Genomic DNA, 19866 nt, shown 5'->3' on the forward strand with positions numbered 1-19866 from the left:
TAATGCAACATAAAAAGCATAAATATTGTAACACAAAGTTATCTACAGGCAGAGCAAAAACATTCTGTTCCACTCCAGGACTGTACAAGACTCTTAAAATGTGCGAAACTGTTAACAGTCCTGAAGTGGTCAGGTAAGCTATTCCATAAAGTAGCAGCAGCAAAACTAAAAGATTTTTTTCCATATGAGGTAGTTCTTACCTGTGGTACATCCAAAATATTGCTGTATCTAAAAGAATATTTAGTGTGTTTAATTTTTATTAAATTTTGTAAACATACAGGAGCCAAATTATTTAAAATTTTATAAGTCTCAAGTGCCATTGTCCTGATGCGTCTTACTTGTAGGGTTGGAACCTTTGCGTTCTCAAGAAGAGTTTCAGAGGATGATAAATAGTCGTCGTATACAAATCGTAATGCTCTCTCTTGTATTTTTTCAAGTTTTTTAGAATTTTTCTCTGTACAAAAATGCCAAGCCAAAGGGCAGAAATTAAAATTACTCAAAATAAAAGTATGAAAAATTGTAAGTTTATTTAATCTGTTTAAAAATGATCCAATTCTCTTGAGAACATTCAGCTGTTGTGATGCCTTTCTACACAAGTTACTTATATGTGCATCAAATTTTAGTTGGTAATCAATATCAATTCCAAGTAATTTTACTGTTTCTTCACAAGATAAAATATTTTGCTGAATTTGTATAGATGGATTTTTTGCAAAGGTTCTTTTCCCTACAGCAATAACTTGGAATTTATCAGGATTTGCCTGCATCTTATTTTCTTTAAACCAATCAATAAGCACTTGAGACTCAGATTCTAATGTTGATATGAGATGGTCATAATCCGGACTACTAAAAGACAGAGTATTGTCGTCCGCATAATTATATAATGTACCATGTTTAACAAAATAAAAAATATCATTTATGAAGATATTAAATAAAAGGGGCCCCAATATAGAACCTTGGGGTACCCCTTTTTGGATGTCAGCCCAGCTACTCAGAACACCGTTTACTTTAATTTGCTGTTTTCTATCAGAAAGATATGATTTTAATAAAGATACTGAATGTGGAGAAACACCATATGCTAGTAATTTATCTAGTAAAATTTCATGAGGTAAGCAGTCAAAAGCTTTTGATAAATCCATAAGAACTGCAGCTATATATATACATTTTTATAAGGAAGCTAGGGATTTCCTAACTTTGCAGCTCCTGTTTATCATTAAAGCTGATTATTTCACAGAATAGATAAGGACTTATATTTTACAATGTATTATTTCTTTATTTTCAGTCAGATCCTCCTGGAACCACAAAGTTACTTCGTATTAAAGTTATTAAAGGTGAAAATCTAGCCAAGAAGGACATATTTGGAGCAAGGTATTGTTATGATTGTATAATTTAACTAATTCTTTTTAGACTGTCTGTCTGTCCGTTTGTCTGTCCGTCCCGCTTCAGGTTAAAGTTTTTGGTCAAGGTAGTTTTTGATGAAATTGAAGTCCATTCCACTTGAAACTTCGGTCACATGTCCCTATGATATTATCTTTCTAATTTTAATGCCTAATTATATTTTTTTATCCAATTTCACGGTCTATTGAACATGGAAAATGATAGTGCGAGTAAATCCGTGTACTTTGGACACATTCTTGTTTATAGCTGTTTGTAAAGAGTAACAGAGAATTCATTATTATTCATTGGGTACCACCACAGTGCCGAGATGCAAACAGGTTTTTTTTATGGTCAGACATTGGGGCCTACAGGGTACCAAGTTTTGCCGGACCTGTCACATTTCTGCCAGACCTATATTTTCACTCAAAATTCAAATGAGATGCTATTGAACAAATGTTAATTTTGATTATGTTTTATGTTATAACTTGTGATTCATAACAATTGCAGTTAATTAAATAGGTCTAGCGGGACAGCTACAGTGCAGGGGATTTGGTGACACGATGGGTTGGAATCCCGGAAAGGGAAGAACAAAAAATTTGCAAAAGCAAATTTACAGATCTTACATTGTTGGGTTGATGTTTAGACGAGTTGTATATACATAATGTACACAGCCTTTTATCACCATCACTGTTGGTGATCCGATGGATAAATCTGTTGTAGAGTTGTCACTGACTCAAACGTACTTATAAATATAATTATTTTCTGTGACTGTATCTTACATTAATTTGTAGGATCCTTTACTATAGATAATTTAGCTGATCTGTAAGAATTACATCTTCATGCCTTATATATCATGTACTGTAGTACGACACTAGATTAAAACTGATGTGGAAAGGTAACACCAGGGCCGTAACTACTTTGAGGCAAATGAGGCAAATGTTTCATGTTTTAAATTTAAAAAAAAATTAATTAAAATAAAAGATTGTGTTCATATCAAATTGTTTTCACGGAAAGTGTCTTGCATGAAGCAAGTTCTCTTTACTCTATGATGTCGCCCCTGCATGTTTTTTCGTAATCCATGTCTCTATTTTACTTTTAGTTTTCAGAGTTGATGGTCTATTGTTTGTACTTTTGTTTCCCCGATATTCTTTTCAGGGGCGGATCCAGGATTTTGGAAAGGGGGGGGCGAAGATTTTCCATTTCGCCGAGCGGAGCGAGTCGAAAATTTTTTGGGACCTTTTTCGGCTAAAAAACATAAAATAAGTGTAATATGCACAATTTAAACGGTTCCTGGCTTGGGCATGTATATTTTATAGTTGCTGTATTAAAAGTTTAAGGGTTGGACATTTTTTTATGGACATGGACATTCGATGAAATTTACAGTACGACCAACACGAGTTAAAAAAGACAAACAAGCAGTTTTTATCAAAATGTTTAATTGATATTTTTCACCCAACATAACTTAGGGAACCGAAGTGAGGGGTTCCAAATCCCCCAAAGATTACAAAAGTGTCTGAAATGACAACAAAGTTAGAATGATAGTCGACAAATGGAGACATTAAGGTCACACCCAGTAGACAGGTTACAAAGTATTCAATATATATAAGTCCGGCGAAACAGACATTCAAGTCAGACACGCAAACCCCGGCCACAAAAAAACTACGCCCGTTTTATTCATCATGTTCATGCTAAATAATTTTGTTGGAAATTTTCGTTTTTAATAGCAAAAAACTGGACAAGACTATTGTTTTCAATCCAGATACGGTTCAGAATTTTTGTTTAAGGCAAGAATCAGAGTCAATTTTTCTCTCTCAAATATCTAAGACTACCTCCTCAAATCAAATGGTTCGTACCTGAGACTTGAAATTTTTCTAGAGCTTATACTAAAATTGAGAATGGAAATGGGGAATGTGTAAAAGAGACAACAACCCGACCACAGAAAAACAACAGCAGAAGGTCACGAACAGGTCTTCAATGTAGCGAGAAATTTCCGCACCTGGAGGCGTCCTTCAGCTGGTCCCTTAACAAAAATAGTTCAGTGATAATGAACGCCATACTAATTTCCAAATCGTACACAAGAAACTAAAAATAAAATAATACAAGGCTAACAAAGGCCAGAGGCTCCTGACTTGGAACAGGCGCAAAAATGCGGCGGGGTGACTGGGGTTCATTATTCAACTTTGTTATTTATAAAATAAGCTGGTGCATTTGGGGTTAAACATGTTTTCGTAGGTAAATAATATTGTGGAACTTTCTTTTCTTGAGAGTGCAATAGTCTATAGAGTATTTACTATTACTTTCTGTTTGGTGGAATAGTGAAATAGAAGTCAATACGTTCTTGCTCAATCTTGTGTTGCTTTGAAGGTTTCCTGATTGTCATGATATCCTCAGCCTAAGCAATGTGTATTACTGTAATTTTAATTTCAAAATGACCGTGTGCCGTTTTTTCAACGCACTGGTCAACTCCACCATAGCAAATCAAATGACTTTGACAATCAGAAAATACCACCGAAAAATATCTTTATAAGTAAAGAATTGTCGTATAAAAATTAAATACTCGGGAAATGGCAAAATTCACGAAGTCTAGTCTGAAAAATAATTTTACAAAAAAAAAAAAAAAAAGTCCGAGCAAAGGGGGGGCGTACGCCCTCTACGCCCCCCCCCCCCTGAATCCGCCACTGCTTTTGTTTATTTATTGTCCTATTTAATGACTAGTCTGAGTGTTGATTTTCATTTGTAAACGTGTCACACTGTGTAATGATACATGTTCACCGATGTCCAGGCATTATGCGAGAAAATATTTAGAAGTATACGATGCTTAAGGACACAGGAAAAAATGGTCGTTTCTGCATTTTAATTTTACATTTATGGGTCATATTATGATATACTGCTATCCATACATGTATGTCTGTCCATCCATTGTCAACATGTCAGACATTAACTCAAAAATGTTTAACCAATTTGCATAAAACTTTGTTGAATTATTTACATGTATATCTATTGACATGAGCTCCCTCTCAAGTTTTATAAATTTTATGTTTTCGAGTTTTTATTCGTAAAAAAAGGGGGGATTTTTCAGTTTTCGGCAATAACTGAAAAATGCTTTCAGGAGTTCTCATGAAACTTTGGTGAATTGTTTATATCTATTGATGTAAGCTTCCTTGTAGAATTTGATAAGTTTTAGATATAACATTGAGAAAAAAATGAACTTTATTCTTTGAAAATGTGACAGGCATATCTTGCTCTCATGGGGCAGCTGTATTTTTAGCTCACCTGGCCCGAAGGGCCAAGTGAGCTTTTCCCATCACTTTGCGTCCGGCGTCCGTCGTCCGTCGTCGTTGTTAACTTTTACAAAAATCTTCTCCTCTGAAACTACTGGGCCAAATTGAACCAAACTTGGCCACAATCATCATTGGGGTATCTAGTTTAAAAAATGTGTGGCGTGACCCGGTCAACCAACCAAGATGGCCGCCACAGCTAAAAATAGAACATAGGGGTAAAATGCAGTTTTTGGCTTATAACTCAAAAACCAAAGCATTTAGAGGAAATCTGACACGAGGTAAAAATGTTTATCAGGTCAAGATCTATCTGCCCTGAAATTTTCAGATGAATCAGTCAACCCGTTGTTGGGTTGCTGCCCCTGAATTGGTAATTTTGTGGAAATTTTGCTGTTTTTGGTTATTATCTTGAATATTATTATAGATAGAGATAAACTGTAAACAGCAATAATGTTTAGCAAAGTAGGATTTACAAATAAGTCAACATGACCGAAATGGTCAGTTGACCCCTTTAGGAGTTATTGACCTTTATAGTCAATTTTTAACCATTTTTCGTAAATCTTAGTTATCTTTTACAAAAATCTTCTCCTCTGAAACAACTAAGCCAAATTGAACCAAACTTGGCCACAATCATCATTGGGGTATCTAGTTTAAAAAATGTGTGGCATGACCCGCCAAACCAACCAAGATGGCCGCCATGGCTAAAAATAGAACATAGGGGTAAAATGCAGTTTTTGGCTTATAACTCAAAAATCAAAGCATTTAGAGCAAATCTGACGAAGTTAAATTGTTAATCAGGTCAAGATCTATCTGTTCTGAAATTTTCAGATGAATCGGACAACCCGTTGTTGGGTTGCTGCCCCTGAATTGGTAATTTTAAGGAAATTTTGCTGTTTTTGGTTATTATCTTGAATATTATTATAGATAGATATGAACTGTAAACAGCAATAATGTTCAGCAAAGTAAGATTTACAAATAAGTCAACATGACCAAAATGGTCAGTTGACACCTTTAGGAGTTATTGCCCTTTAAAGTCAATTTTTAACCATTTTTTGTAAATTTTATATATCTTTACAAAAATCGTCTCCTCTGAAACTACTTGGCCAAATTAATCCAAACTTGGCAACAGTCATCTTTGGGGTAACTAGTTTTAAAAATGTGTCCAGCGACCGGACCATCAAATCAAGATGGCCGCCACAGCTAAAATAGAACATATGGGTAAAAGGCAGTTTTTGGCTTATACCTCAAAAACCAAAGCATTTAGAGCAAATCTGACAGGTGGTTAAACTGTTTATCAGATCAAGATCTATCTGCCCTGTAATTTTCAGATGAATCTGACAACCCATTGTTGGGTTGCTGCCCCTGAATTGGTAATTTTAAGGAAATTTTGCTGTTTTTGGTTATTATCTTGAATATTATTATAGATTCAGATAAATTGTAAACAGCAATTATGTTCAGAAAAGTAAGATTTACAATTAAATCAACATGACCGAAATGGTCAATTGACCCCCTAAGGAGTTATTGTCCTTTATAGTCAATTTTTAACAATTTTCATAAAATTTGTAAATTTTAATTAACATTTTCCACTGAAACTAATTGGCCAAGTTCTTTATAGATAGAGATAAATGTAAGCAGCAAGACTGTTTAGTAAAGTAAGATTTACAAACACTTCACCATCACCAAAACACAATTTTGTCATGAATCCATCTGCTTCCTTTGTTTGATATTCACATATACCAAGGTGAGCGACACAGGCTCTTTGGAGCCTCTAGTTTTATATTGATATCTTATTTGAGAATCTTGTTTGAATAGAAGTATCCATTAGTTAGATAAAAACTGGTATCAATTGACCAACAACTAGAATAGTAGGATTTGAATTGAATTGAGGTTGTTGCATTAAACATTGGTCATTTTGGCAGTTTAACATATGTACATCTACAATGTAACTGAAAAAGTGTAAAAAGATTTCACCTGTATTTTAAATACCATTATTTATAAAATGTTCATGATATGAATTATCAGCACCATTTCATTCAGTCAGTTAATCAAATATTTTACATCAAAACAAAGAATTTAATGTGACTATGTCATAAAAAAATTACACTTAGTGTTCAATTGAATGAATTTCTTATATTGAATAATTACTTCCATATTCAAATACAATGTACATGAATAACAGAGAAAAGACTGACAATTTATTTATTAAGGTTTAAAAGCTGAAATGAAAACCATATTAAGTACCATGCTTGTATGATTTTGTTATTTTACAGTGATCCATATGTAAAAGTAAGTCTGTTTCGAGGAGATAGAGATACAGGGTATATAGATTCAGCCAGCACAACAGTTATAAAAAAGGTAGGCGATTTAAATACACATATTTAATCTGAAACTTTATGTGACATTTCTACAATGATTTGACCAGAGATAAAGTTCCCTTGTCATGATTGTATATCAAAGTAGTAAGATTTATAGTTTTGATCAATTATCAGAAGGTTATATACATGTGGTAGTACAATAGCAGGTATATATCTATCATGCTTATTTTCCCAATTATTTCTTATAAAAAGTTTTACCCCTGCTTATGAATGTTTGGTAGTAATTGTTCGTTCCCATATCAAGACTGCAGTATTCATCCATTACATCTAGTATACCAGGTATCAGATTTCAATGAAGTTTTCATAGAATGTTTGGTATCTAATGACAACACAAGTTCTATCTTATTTATTTGTCTAATACTTTTTTTGGGCATTTCATAGTAAACCATGGATTTTGCCTATTTAAAGAAAGTATTTAGACAACTTGTTCCTGCAACTATCTCAAAGAACATTAACTGACTCAATGTTTCACAGAATCTGTTTTGCTTAAACCCTTATCTACCACTTATTTTATTTTGAAATTTACCATGTTTTGTGGTTTTTAATAAAGCAAAATATGTAGAGTTCATTCTATACAAATAGTGTTACAGGTCACTTGTACATATGTTTTTCATTAAGGAGTATATAAGTTGTATATGTATATTAATTTGTGTTATGCAGGTACTAGTAATTGTTTTGTTTATATTGTAGTCGCTCAATCCATTATGGAATGAAGAATTTGTATTTAGGGTAAGTACATCACTTATAATATATATTTACAGCGAAACCTGTATACATTAAAGGTTCATCTCTTACACAGAAAACTTAGGTTGATTTTTATTTGATTGAACAGAAATTTGAAACAATCATGTGACTTAATTTTAGAATGGAAATTCAGAATGTGTCAGAGACAACAACCTGACTAAAGAGCAGAAAACAGCCCATGGCCACCAATGGGTTTCAGCACAAAAAGTTATGCCCCTTTAAAAACGTAACTTTAAATTTTATGACTGATACACAATACTTATAACCACAAAACACAGATCAGGTTTAAATTTTGGTGGCATCACATTTGCCATTCTCGAGTTATGCTCCTTTACAAATGGATATGTTGGTCAAATTTTTGTAAGTTTGACTCAACCAAATATAAGGCAACTTATATGCAATGCTTGTTACCATAAAACTCAGATCAAGTATGAATTTGGGTAGTGTCACTTTTTGAATTGTGTCCCTTTAAAACATTATATGCAAGTGTGGGCGTCATCTGTATCTCATGGACACATTCCCCATTTTTAACAGCCAATGTTCACAAAAGAATAGTAGAAAAATTGTGGAAAATTAAGAAACGATATTGCCCAATTAATAGGAAAACTTTCAAGAAAAAACATAAGATAGTGATTATTATCTATGTATGTATTGCAGGTGAATTCCAGAGATAACAGACTGTTATTAGAATTATTTGATTCTAACAGAGTGGTAAGTCAAGTTCATTGTAATGAATTGGAAATTTTTAAAAACTTATCAATTTATTGTATAAGTTGACATAGAATTATAAAAGACATACATGGTATATCATTTAGGGGTGTTAGGGGTAATTACATCTTGGTGGATATGCATAATACCACTTAAGTTAAGATATCCAATTATAGTAACAATTTATCGTAGAACAATTATAAATTTCATTTTTATTGATCAATTAAAAGAAAAAAAATACAGTTTTCATTTTGTTGTTGTGTTTAGATAAAAACAGTTTTTACAAGATAATGAATATTGCAGACTAAGGATAAAGGACTAGGGGCTATAAGGGCCATTTTTGGCCCCACCCCCAAATTTCATTTAATTTGTCATGTTGTAAGTCTGTACCATAGACCTTCTGAAAATAATTGAATTTTGGGTCTAGCTCGTTTATTCTGTTGCCTAGCAACCAATAAAATGGAGGAGTTAAACTCATCAAGTATGATTATTATACAGCTTTAATATATCTATATTTGAAATTAAACCTGCTTAGCATGTAGTAATCTTTACATTTGTACACTATTTAAATATTACATAGTTGAATGCACATTTTTGCCAAATTCAGTGTTGTTTCTTCCTAGCAACACATCTGTGCCCATGGCAACCGCAATTTGTTTTCTATTTTACAAGATTTAATTTTAAATATGTTGCAACAGAAAGGCAATTTAAGATGCAAATTGTAAAAAGAAACAAACTCCAAGGTAAATATTGATGGGAAAAGCAATATTGAAACATCAACAAACAAAACAAAACACCGGCTATTGCTGATATATATAGATTGTGCATCTAGTGCTAGGCGGGTTCTCACTTATCAACGACAAGAAGAATAATATAAAGCCCAGAACACATATTTCGCGTTAAGAAATCTTAATATTGATATCTAAAATAAATATATACTGACACATGCATTAAAGGGTGTTTTTAAATTTCAGTGTATATCCATTACAGTAGATATGTTTCAGGTAGGGATAGGGGTTGGAGGGGGCACTCCTATTAACAAGGTGATAGAACATGCCTCTGGAATAGTTCACCCTTTTAAGCTTAAAATAAGTGAAAAGTTGAGAAAACTATCAGATATACATGTATATGATAAGGACAATAAAGTTCCTATAACTTCTTTGACTGTCAACTTGTTTGGTGTTCCTGCTGTGTCTTTATCAACCTTTTTTTATTTACTTTTGACACTTAAGTATTACTCTTTTACATAAAACCACATGAACCAAATCAATATGGGAAAAGGTAACTTTTTTTCATACGCAATATATGAAAAGAAATATTTAAAAAAAAATGTAAAACAGGGTGAGGTAACAAAACTGCAACACCCCTATCAATTAAGTATTGCAGTTCATCCGACCCCCACTCCCTCTAGACATACGTAGAGGATTGTTAGAGTTGACTTTTCGAAAATCATCTTATTTTAATTATTTATTTCAGACGTCCAGATTTATAACCATTTCATTCTATAGCATTACAAAACTGGAACATGCTACTATCTCAAATAAATCCGTATTCTAAAAAAAAAATCTATATTCATTATATATATATTATTTGTTTTATTGTAGTTCTTGTCAATATGACTAGTTTATTTTTCGCCTTCATTAATCTTAGTGTCGTGTGACTTGGTCTTTGATTATCTTGACAATATTCATTATACATGTACGTCAAAATAGTTGAAAACAAGAATGTGTCTTTAGTACCGGTACTTGGATCAGAGGCGGATTTAGTGGGGGCAGGCTGAACACCCCCCCACACTTTGGGGAAACAATTTGGTTGCTTATAGGGATAATCACTGAAGCGTGATTAAAGCGGGCCCCCTCTTAGGTCAGTTAGTGGGCCCCCACTTATGAAAATTCCTGGATCCGCCACTGTGGATGCCCAAATCGCAAGAAAAACAAAGGCCAGGGAATCCTAATTGTGACAGGTGCAAAAATCGGTAGGCTTTAACATGTTATTTTGAGATCTCAAACCCCTCTCCCTTAAACTCTAGCCTAAGAAGAAAAAACCAAACAAACAACAATACGCACAGTAAAATTTACTGCAAAAGAAGTCTGAGTCTGATGTCAAATTCAACTACCTTGACCGAAATCTTAAACCTGAAGCGAGACACAATGGCGATCGGACAAACAGACGCACAGACCAGAAAACATAATGCCTTCACATGGGACTTAACAACAAAACCGGGTCACATTTTAAAAATTACATTTTATTTTTACGCATGATTAAAAAATTATTTAAAACATAACCTTTAAAAAGGTAACAGACATACAGACTTCAGGCACTTGTTTCTATACATGGGAAGGTCAATTATCCATATATATACATAAATTCTTCCCAATGCCGTTTCCTTTCACTTACCATCAAATTATATAGAACTTGTTCTCTGCTCATTACCAACAAAGACACATCCAATTAAAATATAGGTAGTTTCATTTTCAAAATAAATTTCGTCTTTCTCGAAAATTATGGAAATTAAAGCAAACTAATCCCTCCCCTTTCCCTAACATATACCATGCCCCGAGTTCCAGATTTTGAATTGATAATAAGCAGAAACATAAGAAATATACAGATTTTGTTATATTGAAGGTCTATCTAAAATTTCACAATTTCATAATTTAAAAAAAAAATGTCTTCAAAGTTGTTAGGACTCCCTCACACATGAAGTTCATTGCTTTCGGATTTTTTTAAAAGAAATTTAACTAGATATACTTACGGAAATAATATAAGGATAAGGAATACATGTTATATTCATAAACAAACAAAAAATAGTTCCTATAGGCATAAGAATATCTAAACTAAACTTTGTCAGATGAAAAGGTCCAATTTGGACGGCAAATTTCAGCTTTTTATTGCTCCGTTTGGCTATGAAAAATATAAAATAAACTATCGCACCAACCTTGCACCAAAAAGACTTTTTAACTGCAGTTTTATATGTATAAACTTGACAAAATGTTAAAATTTCTAATTGGTGCAAGCATGGTGCGGTGGTGAAAATTTAGAAAAACCATCCAAATTTCTGTATTTTTGCTTATTTTCCCAATTATGACGTCATTTGCACCTACCATTGTGACGTCATTAAACTTTTTTTTGTTAGATAAAAACATTTTTCTTAAATCATTGACTCATATTCTAATAATTTATGGAGAAAAATCTGCTCTGTTAGAATTTTTATAATCTTGTAAATCTGGGGCCATTTTAGGCCATTAAAGCCCCTACTCCTTTCTTGGAATATTTAAAAAGCCATTACATATGTTATGAGTAAAACAAAATCCCCATGACAATTAATATCAGCAGAAAATTATATTGACAAAATAAGTGTGTTGTAGATGGTATTATTATTTTGAATGTATGTATTTTGTAGACAAGAGATGATTTTCTTGGATTGGTTGAGATACCATTAGGTATTACTGGGGTAGCAACAGAGTCACCAGAGGTTGAGATTTCAGCTAAAAGTTATATTCTCAGACCAAGAAGGTAGTGAAGCTTTAAATATTAAATGTTTTATTATTTTATTGATAGGAGTTACCAGATTTTAAGTCTTTAAATGTTTAATTAGCAGTGTTAAGTTTTCAAGGTTAGTTTAACTATAAGTAAAAGGTCAACTATGATTGGTTCATAAAATAGATACAAGTGCTCTTGCCTTCTATTAGCCATATATATACATTTTTGTACTCTATTAAATGTAGAGAATCATTGCAAGATGCTCATGACTGTATGTAAAGAGTTGTCTAGACATGATTTTAGTTTATGGTTTAATGATCAACATTAAGTTTGAATGTAAATTTTTGTTACAATGTAAACTAAAATGTCAACTATATGTGGTTTAAAGAATAGCTGTAAGTGGTACACAGAGGACGATCTTAGAGGGGATGGGATATAAGGATTCACATATGATAAATGCATTTACTTTTTACTCAAACATTGGCTTGCTAGTACTTATTATTGATTGAGAAAAAGTTCTAATTATTTTGTAGTTCAAAGTCTCGAGTGAGAGGAACTCTTTGGTTATACATAAGCTTATTTACCTTATTTTGTAGTACGAAGTCTCGAGTGAGAGGAAGTCTTTGGTTATACATCGCATACTTACCATCACCAGGGGAGGATGAATCAGAAGATACAGCTGCTGGAACAACTGAAACCACTGAAACCACTGATGAAACCCCACCAGAGGTTTGTTTATGCCATCAAATCATTGGTAGTTAGGTTAAATCTAAACAGAGTCAATAAAATCAGCAGTTTAATTTTAGAACAAAAACTATTGAAGTACTGTGTGCATTCATTGTTTTTCTGTACCACAAATAGTTATATGGAAATATCATTTTAGATTCTAGTTAATTTTGTAAGGATTTTGATTTTTATACCCACTATTTAAGTCAACATTACCCATTTCACGGACAGCAGCAATGCAGGCGAAACACATTGAAAAACTTTTATTTTAAAAATGTATTTGACAGTTGCATCCTTTAACGATTTAATACTACAATATACATTTATCTGTTTTAGAATCCTGGTTGGGAGATGGTGGACATGAACAATGCTTTGAATGAAGCTGGTGCCTCTGGACCGGTTACTGATGCTCCACAATTACCACCAGGTTGGGAGATGAAAGTAGATCAAATCTCAGGCAGAAAATTTTATGTTGATCATAATACCCATAAAACTTCCTGGGAAGCACCTGCTATGTAAGAATTATGTCTACATGTTTTAATATGGGTAAAACATTAGAACCAATCAGAATCAGACATTGACTTTTTGAGATAGTATACAATATGTTAATAATTCCAGAGACAACTCAATATTATAATTTCTCTAATTCTTCATCAATTTATCCCTTTCTGCACCTCTTTTATAAAAAAAAATAATCAACATATTCGTTTGATCTCAGTTCTTCATTGGTTAAAATCTGATTATTTTATTGCTTTCCTCTGAATTTCCTTTTGTGACAGCATGAAAAAAGAGGACCATGCCTGATGAAGTTACCGACTTTTTGCAGATCATTCAAAAAGAATGAAAAAGTTTGCCTGTTTATTGTTTGCAAATCATTAAAGAAACAGATTCCGCCACCAAATCTTGTGTGAGCCACGCATTTTAAATTTGAAAATTTAACTGACTCGAGTGGATAAATATGGTATAAAACTCAATGCAGTGGTAGAATCTATATTTATCAAATTGCATTAAAATCTACTAGTTATGTCAGTATAAGAAAATGTGTAATAAATAAAATTAAGAAAAAGCCCTGAGTGTTTCATATAATGTTATTTCAGGCCGGCAAGTGGAAGTACTCTTCCTGAAGGCTGGGAGGAAAGAATGGATGGCAACGGACGTACAGTTTATATCAACAAAATAAACAGATCAACTCAGTGGGAAATACCAACACAGTAAGATACTACATTCAACTTTTATAGAAATTTGTAGACATAATTTATTTAAGATCAACTAATCGTGGGTAAATATCTTATTTAACAATAAAACAAGATAAAATGTACTAGAATTCCATTACAGAAACTGTTGTTTTAAATAGTTAAGAAATACAACCTTTTGATAAAACAAAAAATTGTTAAACCAACACAATTATGAGTATGTTTTAGAAGTATTTACTAATATCAGTATTCAACAAAAAACAAATTAAAGTATTTCATTTTATTTAAGAAATTTAGTAATGATTAAAGTGCAATGTATTAATTAGGCCAGCTGTAAGAGCAACAACTCAGGAAACAGGGGATGCAAGAAGACGAGCCAATAGAATGTACAGACGACATATCAGTGTAGAAGATACAATTAGTTTAACCGATACCTCTCCTGCAGCCTCTCCGAGTGCACCCGAGAGACCACCACTTCCAGCACGTAGACCAACAGAGGTAATAATATATATACAACCTTCAATATGAATATTGTGTTGTACTATGGGATAAATATGATTTTGAATGTGGGGCTCTTTTGATCTCAGATCTTCATTGGTCAAATTCATTTACTAATTTTTCTTTCTTCTTGATTTTGCTATTGTGACATCAAGAAAAAAGATGATGTCACATAGAAAGAACACATCTTTTTGAAGTTAGATTCTACCATGGAATTTTGTGCAGTAATATAGAATGTTTACTCTGGACAGTTGAATTTAGATATTTAACTGTTTTACGTTGAGAAATATTTATCACACTCTATGAAGTGGTAGATATTTTGAAATATATACATGTGCTATCCAGAATGGTGTCTGTGTGATAAGTCACTATACTTGTAGGTACAGTAGTGCATGTTTGAAAAGAATTTCAGTGATAGTTTTATTATTTTAGAATTTTAATAACAATTTAAAATAAAGTTTAGAGTCTTGAATGCCTGGTGAGTAGAAGCATTAGTCTCATATTAAGATGACAATGCATGTTGCAGGGTTTGCCACCTAGAAGTGGTTCTCTGAGTCTACGACCTACTCAAGTGAGTAACTACGCTAGTCTTTGTGTTGCTTGCTTTGTGGTAGCTTATTAATAGGAGAGAAACTTATGCATGATAAAGAATTTGTTAGTGCAGAAAAGAATTAAATATTAAGCAAAGTTATAACTTGTATTTTCTATGGTCTTTAAGGTTATAAGAAAGCAATTCAGCAAATAAAATGTTTGTCCTCATCTATTTCTTTAACATTTACTTCTGTCTATTCTATTAGGTGGTGCAAGTGTTGTATGCTTTTTGTTAAAATGGAAATAAGATTCAATTTGAACAGTATTATTGTAAGAAGGAAGAACTGTTGTTAAATGAAAGTGTTTGGAAAAAGGGTTAATGGCCCTCGCAAGCCAACTTTTAAAGTGATTCTTTTAAAAGATATGAATAAAGGGTGAGGGGGCTAGCCTGTCTATGACATATGCTTACTATATTATTATGTAGGACATGCAAAAATAATTGACATCAATGAGAACTGAGATATTTCTTTCTTTATGCTAACTTTTTTCGCTATGCAGTGAGCATTTATAATCAAGAGATGGCATATTGAATAGGAAGCTTTGGTCACATCATATGAGCTATTCACAAGATTTTAATGTCTTTTAATTGCATAACAGTTTTTATAACTGCTTATTTCAATATTAATAAAAAGATGAATACTTGTTTCACAAGATTTCATATGTAAATAATTATACCCCACGCAACGAGTTGCGGAGGGTATAATGTTTTTGACCTGTCAGTCCGTCCGTCAGTCCGTCCGTCAGTCCGTCCGTCCATCTGTCGTACCGTCCGTCAGTCCGTCCGTCCGTCTATCAGTCCTGTTTCTTGTCATCGCAACTCCTCTTAAACCACACAACAGAATTTCACGAAACCTTTTCAGATAATAAGGACATACTATGTAGTTGTGCATATCGACGGGAAATTGCGTTTCAATTTTTTTTCTAGGAGTTACACCCCTTTGAACTTATTTACTTTAATGTACTACCGCAATAGTTTGTCATCGCAACTCCCCTCAAACCACACAACAGAATTTCACGAAACCTTTTCAGATAATAAGGACACACTATGTAGTTATGCATATCGACGGGAAATTGCGATTCAATTTTTTTTCTAGGAGTTATGCCCCTTTGAACTTATTTACTTTAATGTACTACTGCAACAGTTTGTCATCGCAACTCCTCTCAAACCACACAACAGAATTTCACGAAACCTTTTCAGATAATAAGGACATACTATGTAGTTGTGCATATCGATGGGAAATTGCGATTCAATTTTTTTACTAGGAGTTACGCCCCTTTGAACTTATTTACTTTAATGTACTACTGCAACAGTTTGTCATCGCAACTCCTCTCAAACCACACAACAGAATTTCACGAAACCTTTTCAGATTATAAGGACACACTATGTAGTTATGCATATCGACGGGAAATTGCGATTCAATTTTTTTTCTAGGAGTTATGCCCCTTTGAACTTATTTACTTTAATGTACTACTGCAACAGTTTGTCATCGCAACTCCTCTCAAACCACACAACAGAATTTCACGAAACCTTTTCAGATAATAAGGACATACTATGTAGTTGTGCATATTGATGGGAAATTGCGATTCAATTTTTTTACTAGGAGTTACGCCCCTTTGAACTTATTTACTTTAATGTACTACTGCAACAGTTTGTCATCGCAACTCCTCTCAAACCACACAACAGAATTTCACGAAACCTTTTCAGATAATAAGGACATACTATGTAGTTGTGCATATCAAAGGGAAATTGCAATTGAATTTTTTTCTAGGAGTAACGCCCCTTTGAACTGATTTACTTTAATGTACTACCGCAACAGTTTGTCATCGCAACTCCTCTCAAACCACACATCAGAATTTCATGAAAACTTTTTAGATAATAAGGACATACTATTTTGTTGTGCATATCGACGGGAAATTGCCATTCAATTTTTTTTCTAGGAGTTACGCCCCTTTGAACTTATTTGCTTCAATGTTCTTCTGCAACAGTTTGTCATCTCAACTCCTCTGAAACCACACAACAGAATTTCATGAAATTTTGTAGATAATAAGGACATACTATTTAGATGTGCATATTGGCAGGAAATTAATTTTTCTTATACAATTTGTTTTTCTTACACTTATTTAATTTCTCCAATGACAATGTGGGGACGTGGGGTATGTGAGCGTGCTCACTAAGGTTCTTTATTACATTGGATGTATGTTTCATTATATTACTTTATTGTGATTGGCTAACTGCACATCACGTGTTATTCTGTAAGCAATTGCATCACTCAATAAAACTTTTCATTCATGATAACACATGGTCCAGCAATAAAGTGCACAGGTGAATGAATTTTTTTTTCTCTATAAAATTCGTATTTTCATGATCATAGCTAAAAAATGTAATTATAAGTATTGAATGCTTCTTTTTGTAACTTCATAGGGTTGTAAAAGCATGACCGTGTGCACATTTTTAGAATGAAGCGCTTCCACGCTTCATACAAAATGTACTTCGGTCAATGCTTTTACACCCCAATGAATTTACAAAAAGAAGCATTCAATTCTTAAGTGATATGAAAATTAATCTAAAGGATGGATTTGCATGTTTGCTACATAATTATTAGACACTTTGAAATTTATAAATGGTTGTTGTGTCATGTTTAATGTAAACAATATAATCTATATTAAAGCTGATTTGTATATTAAAAATAGGGGCATAGCAATTGATAATATTTCAATTGCAAAAAATTAACAGGTGGTGGATGTCTACAACTTTAGACTGGAAATAATCCATTCACTTTCCTTTTCTTGTCTCTTCATAATGCATATGAGGAACTATCTCTATTGAAAGATCAAATTTACTAACAGAATGAGTAGGTAGTCTGTCAAATGAAATTCCTCTGTTTAAGGAGACAAAGAAGAGAATAACAAGAACTAAGATTTAATCCTTTTCTTTTCAGTAGGAAGAAGTCATATAAACCATGACGTTACTTACAATACTTACTTAATCCTCTTCATGTTCTAAAACACATACAGCATCAACAAACCATAAAATAACAACTTAACCATAAAATAACAACTTATATTCAACATTTTAATCATATTTTTTGTTTTGTTATTATGTTGCTTTCCTTTACAAATGAATATTAAATTAGAGTTGTATTTTACAGCGCCATAACCACAGAACTGCAAGTAGTAACAGTAGAGACAGTTCCCCTGCCAATAATGATGAAGAGCCGCTCCCACCTGGATGGGGCATGGGGACAGCACCCAATGGCAAAGTCTTCTATATAGACCATAACAATAAGACAACATCTTGGGTAGGTTTATTTAAGTAGCAGAAGATAGTACGAAATCATCTAGAAACAGTCTTCTTTTCTCTAATTTGTTCCGCAAATCTTTAATCAAAGTTTTCATTACAATTGACACAAAGTTTCATTTAGTTTGAATAGTAAACAGTTTCCTTTTCCTCACTGAACATCTTCATTTCACAAATCTGTATTTGAAGTTTTATTATTTAAACAGATACAAAGTTCAGTTATGCCATGACTTCTAGTATGAACTTGTTGGTTTGAATAAAATTAACAGACTTTCAAGTCCTCAGAAAAGACCAAAATCAGTCGACCCATGATGATACTGCAGGTTAAAGTTAAGTCTAGAATTTGATTTATAAACAGACAGTTATGGATTCTTTATTTTTTTAATTGTATGATTGTTATTTAAAATAATATGAAAATAATATGATTGTGATTGGTTTTAGGAGGATCCACGAAGGAACAACAGATCAGGAGGAAGTATGAGGCTCCATTCTCTCAGTGATTCTCCTGGTGTAATGCAAAGACCATCATCTAATGAAGATCTATTACAAAATCTAGGTCCTTTACCTGTAAGTTAAATATAGTGTAAATGTTACAAAATCTAGGTCCTTTACCTGTAAGTTAAATATAGTGTAAATGTTACAAAATTGAGTCTTTTTCATTTAAATTGAATGCAATGTGGTTGTTAAAAATTTAGGACTTTTTCTGCAAAATAGATGTGACGTCTAATACACCTCTTGCCTTGTTCAGACTATTGCTTGTACACATCTCCCAGAAACTTTTTTTTGTAAATCATGAAAATAACATGTACATTATTTTTATGTTCTTGGTGTTTTATGTCATGAAATATTGTTCTTTGGGTAACATGTCATGATACATTTTGGGGGTAATACATCATGCTATATTTTTCTTTTCTTATATACATATTATTGTTTAGTTGTATGTCATTAATCCATAGAGGCTTTCTGTTGCAGCCTAGTTGGGAAGAGAGAACCCATGCAGATGGTAGAGTGTTTTATATAAACCATAGTAAGTACTATTGGCCTGTTTAAAGTGTCCCCAATTACATAGTTTGATAGAGTGTAGAAATACAAGATAAAGTTCACTAAGAGCTTGCATATTCAATATGCTTTATAAAAATTCAATATGAACTCTTCATGTGTTGAACAATAGATGAATAATTTACTATTTATATTGAACACTCAAAAAAGAATGTATTGTAATACTGAAATGTAAACACAGCAAAGTTTAATCATCCTAAAATATTTATTTTCTGCCCATCTCCTAAATATAGAGTTCCCTAGTTTTGTGGTTTACCATAACCTGCCATTAAAAGTGTCAGACATAGGATAGCAATTTTCTTGGTAATTAGACAGTGATATCAAATGAAACAAATCAAATAGCCATTTTGAAAGTGGATAGATTCATTACATCTATTAAATGTTCATAAAATAAAACTAAAAAAGTTTACTATAATGTGTATGTTATTGAAAACAAAATGGTTTGTTCCTCATAAACCTAAACTAGACATAAATCTTTCATAATAAAATCTTACTAGTGTTATGTAAGTTCATTATCTCATTGTATATTTGAAGAGCAATGA

At 32.7% G+C, this 19866-nt stretch overlaps 1 protein-coding gene across 2 annotated transcripts in view; it reads left to right on the forward strand.

Moving 5' to 3' along the window:
* Window positions 1-19866, forward strand: part of LOC134714964 (E3 ubiquitin-protein ligase NEDD4-like) — a 33093-nt gene that overhangs the window by 1067 nt on the left and 12160 nt on the right. Inside the window, exons 2-14 of one of the 2 annotated variants that reach the window (XM_063576709.1) lie at window positions 1280-1365; window positions 6923-7007; window positions 7718-7756; window positions 8429-8482; window positions 11880-11992; window positions 12556-12688; window positions 13022-13200; window positions 13783-13896; window positions 14205-14376; window positions 14903-14947; window positions 18117-18266; window positions 18707-18832; window positions 19238-19292. In XM_063576709.1, coding sequence (XP_063432779.1) covers window positions 1280-1365; window positions 6923-7007; window positions 7718-7756; window positions 8429-8482; window positions 11880-11992; window positions 12556-12688; window positions 13022-13200; window positions 13783-13896; window positions 14205-14376; window positions 14903-14947; window positions 18117-18266; window positions 18707-18832; window positions 19238-19292 — 1351 coding nt within the window. The remainder of the gene's footprint in view (window positions 1-1279; window positions 1366-6922; window positions 7008-7717; window positions 7757-8428; window positions 8483-11879; window positions 11993-12555; window positions 12689-13021; window positions 13201-13782; window positions 13897-14204; window positions 14377-14902; window positions 14948-18116; window positions 18267-18706; window positions 18833-19237; window positions 19293-19866) is intronic. The other variant, XM_063576710.1, reaches the window with a different exon arrangement.

Source organism: Mytilus trossulus, chromosome 4, assembly GCF_036588685.1.
Source record: "Mytilus trossulus isolate FHL-02 chromosome 4, PNRI_Mtr1.1.1.hap1, whole genome shotgun sequence".
In the NCBI taxonomy this organism is placed as follows: Eukaryota; Metazoa; Mollusca; class Bivalvia; order Mytilida; family Mytilidae; genus Mytilus; species Mytilus trossulus.